General features: G+C 44.1%; 1 protein-coding gene across 5 annotated transcripts in view; it reads right to left on the bottom strand.

Moving 5' to 3' along the window:
- Position 1: 1 nt before the first annotated feature.
- The window catches only part of Minar1 (membrane integral NOTCH2 associated receptor 1), a 32,945-nt gene continuing 29,144 nt past the window's right edge, over positions 2–3,802 (bottom strand). For 3 of the 5 annotated variants that reach the window (XM_031345105.1, XM_031345103.1, XM_031345104.1), the window contains exon 4: positions 22–553. In XM_031345105.1, the coding sequence (XP_031200965.1) occupies positions 356–553 (198 nt within the window). In that variant the 3' untranslated portion in view covers positions 22–355. Of the gene's footprint in view, positions 554–3,802 lie in introns of all 5 variants that reach the window. The other 2 variants (XM_031345102.1, XR_004111761.1) reach the window with 2 other exon arrangements.

Raw genomic sequence — 3,802 nt, forward strand, 5'->3', positions numbered from 1 at the left:
GTCGAAGAGCAGGTATTATTAGATCTGTTCTGTATAACTTAATGCCCACCATGGATCATCATCCAAATGAAAGAATCCAATTGTTATTTACTGACAGTCCACGGCATTCCTTATGTGGAAAAGGATATTGTACTTTTGAAAATATATTCAGAGTGTAGCTATGTCTAAGCTTAACAGCTAGGCAGATGTCTTTTCAGAGCACATACTCTCTGAAGATGACCTTCGGCACTGTAGAAAAGCATCCAGGATTTTGTCTCTATTCCAGCAGACTGTAGCCACAGTGGGGTCAGCTTTTGAAATTTACAGAGAAAGACACTGGGAGTCGGGAGTTGCATGTAATGCTGAGTCCACAGGTTCAGGACTTCATCGTGCAGATTGGCACAACAATGACGAGGATGACCGTGCATGCAGCAGCAGTGATAAGAGCAGCAATCTTGCAAACCTTGGCTCGTCTGAATTCAGCTTCTTTCCGTTTTAGTAATGAATCATAGCCTGGAGTATAAATATCTTCCATCCAGTACTCTAAGTTGTTTGGGTTTAAAGATTCTTGGGTCTAAAAGCAAAGAGAAGGTGTTAGAAGTGTGGTTAATACTTGAAACCAGGTCTAAGACATCCTGATGATTGTCACTCCTGGAGCACTTGAAAGTTGTCTGCAGCATGGTAAGATGCCCCCCAACCAGGCCTGTGCCAGCACTAGGCTGCCAGGGACCCATTTCATCCATCACAGACTGCACTGGCTCCTCCCTCACTAAAACTGACGCAACAGCTTCAACATAGGGGAACCCAGAGATCATCTCTACAAGTAAGCAAAATGGCCGAGACAAACAAGACTCAGCCTCAAGGGTATGTGAGCAAGAGTGATTTGCCTCCACTGTAAGGGAAGCAAAAAATGCCACTGGAAATATTTTCTACCAGAAGCCTCTAAGAACAGATCTGTTTGAATCAAGACTGTCTCGTAAATTTCAGTCTGCTCATTTCTCAGAGCTTTTACTGAAAATCAAAGGCACCTCCAGCTTAATCAAAATGTAAAATATTTCCATTTCAAGCATTTGCAAGAGCAGGTTAGAACACTGTTCAAAGTCAAGGACTGCAGACTCATAGCAGACAGTCCCCCACCCTGCTTAGTGATGATGCTACAGTAAGTGGCACTTTCCCCCAAAGCCAGCTCCTACAACAAATGCCTACCCAGAATTAATGTATTGTCTGCAGAGGAGGTATCATATTTAACCTACATTTCCCATGGACCCTATTGCACAATGATGGCTATAATCTATTTCCATGAAGCAAAGCTGTGTTTTTGTTTTATGGCAAGCGTTTAATAATGTGTCACACACAAAAAAGCAACAACATATTACAGTCCCAAGTGAGGACACCTAAACCTCTAAATCACAAATCAAATATCCTTTGTGAGAAAGGTTCTTGAATTGTTTGAGTTTTATAAACATTATCACATTAAGGTTATACACAGAGAATCAAAAACAAAAACAAAAACAAAAAAACAAACAAGCAAAAAACCCACCACCCCAGGGCTGCCACACGTAGAAAGCTCAGCCATGACAACTGTTAGTGGAGCAGGGGTGCCTAGCTCATCATTCCCAACCTGCCCTGATAGCTACTTTCTTCTGCATCTTACTCTGTGCCCTTTGGAGCTGCAGTGTGGGTTCAGTCAAGGGAAGCAAGAGGAGAGAACTTGGAGTGATGGTTCTCCCAGAGTTCTTCCTACTGAATTGCACCTGCCAACAGCTGGGCTCCTACCAGAGTCTAACTTGCAGAGCTGTATGCCTTAGTGAGATTCAGAGACAGCTCCCTGCCCTTGGCCCTTCAGACTCTAGAAAAGCAACAGCTCTCCTCTCTCTTCAGTGCTAGTGTCTGGGTATCACAGTGGCTATTGCTGGCCCTCAACCTGCTCACGTTTACAGTGAATGATCCTCTTTACTAGCTTCCCATCATCCCTTTGGGCTTGCCATCTGCTTAGTGTAAGGGGCTGACAACCCACTGCCATTCAGTCTCAAGATTTTATCTCCCTCCTGTTGATGACCGCCATATTTTTGGGGAGCAAAGGGGCCCATAGACTATGGACTGCAGGCCGGTTCCAGCTGGACTCCAACTCAAAGTTTTTCTACTTTTAAATCACTTAAGGAAATCAAATGAAGAAAACATTTAATGACATTAAAAAACTGTATAAATTGCTAAGGTTGGAGTACAAAAGCAAGGTTATCGGAGGAGTCAGGCCCATTCATCTACAGATCATCTGGAGCCACTCTAGTGTTACTGGGTGGGCTAGGCAGACTGAATGACACTGTACAGTGGCAAGAGGCTAGAACTTACAGTGGCTGACTTCAACACTGTTTATAAATTCTGCAAGCTAGAGAGAGGGGCAGAAGCCAGTGCTAGCCACCTATAATACTCCAAATTTAAACCAGAATGTTCTCATTGTAGGGAAAGCCCATAAAGGGGCTTTATAAGCCTTATAAGAAACTCCTAGGACCTAGTGTTCACTACTAGAGTGCAGAAGCCTCTCCCTGAAGCTGACATAAACAGCTCTGCAGTGACTAAGCTCTACTGTTTAGAATCTGTGTTGTTGTGTCATAGCTCCCTTCATACACATGCACTCAAGCACACATACATGCAAACATAGGCTTACATATATATGTGCATGCATATGTACACACACACACATGAGAGGGAGAGAGAGAGAGAGAGAGAGAGAGAGAGAGAGAGCTCTGTTCATTATGGACACAGTTAGGCTCCATTCACTCTTCCTGACATGAAAACCCTTCAGTTTTTCCTACCAGTTTCTCTGACAGAAAACCTAATGCTGCAATGGCACTACCCCACAGAGAGGTGATCCCTAGGTTCCCAGGGACAGAGCACAGAGCACACATACTCAGTTGTTAAGTAGACCTGCCAAATGATGGAAGACTCAAGAAGGAAGAAAAGATCCAAAGATGGCCCTGTCTTGTTGGAATACTGACCTGACACATGAGTGGTGTGCCCAAGAAAATTGGGTTTAAGTGGAAAGCTAGAGTCTTCCCTTAAAACCTTGCAGGCAAACTGTGACCACTATGGCCAAACAAGCTGCCCTTTCCCCCAGTTCTCCACAAGTTGGCCCATGAAGGATGCAGTACACTCAAGGAACAGCAGGTTTTGTGCTTCGTTCTCTCCATCATGGGTAGAAGGAAATAGCCTCTTTCATAGCTCTCTACACTTTGTTGGAGGTTAAGAGTCTGCCCAAGAAATAAACTATTTTTAAATAGTTTTTTTTCAATAACCTCAAGATGTAATGGCACCATAGCACAGAAAGGTAACCCCAGGTTGCCAGGGACAACGCACACATATTCAGTTGTTAAGTAGGCCTGCCAAGTGGTGAAAGCCAGGCCTACACCGCGGATATCACCAATGGATTTACATAAGAACAAAACTGGACCTGAGAAAGCTGTCCCAAAGCTAACAGGACCAGCACTTGAATCTCTGCAAAGCAATGCAAACAAACAAGCTAGAGCCTCACTGCCCTACCTGGCTCCATGTCTGCTTTGAGTTGCTACCAGCACATCAGCAGGCGATGGGTGTTCTCACCACATGTAACTGGAGTCTCTGCCCTTCCATTGTTAAATAGTCACCTAAAGCTCTGTAACCCAAATGCCTATTTTTATTTTATTCTTTTGAATTTTATCTTTATACTTAAAAAACACCAACACACTCAAATTGTATGTGTTTATAAATACAAAATCCCTCCTCTCTCCCTCTCCCTCTCCCTCTCCCCCTCCCTCCCTCCCTCTCCCTCTCCCTCTCTCTCTCCCTC

Source organism: Mastomys coucha, unplaced genomic scaffold (genome assembly GCF_008632895.1).
Source record: "Mastomys coucha isolate ucsf_1 unplaced genomic scaffold, UCSF_Mcou_1 pScaffold23, whole genome shotgun sequence".
In the NCBI taxonomy this organism is placed as follows: domain Eukaryota; kingdom Metazoa; phylum Chordata; class Mammalia; order Rodentia; family Muridae; genus Mastomys; species Mastomys coucha.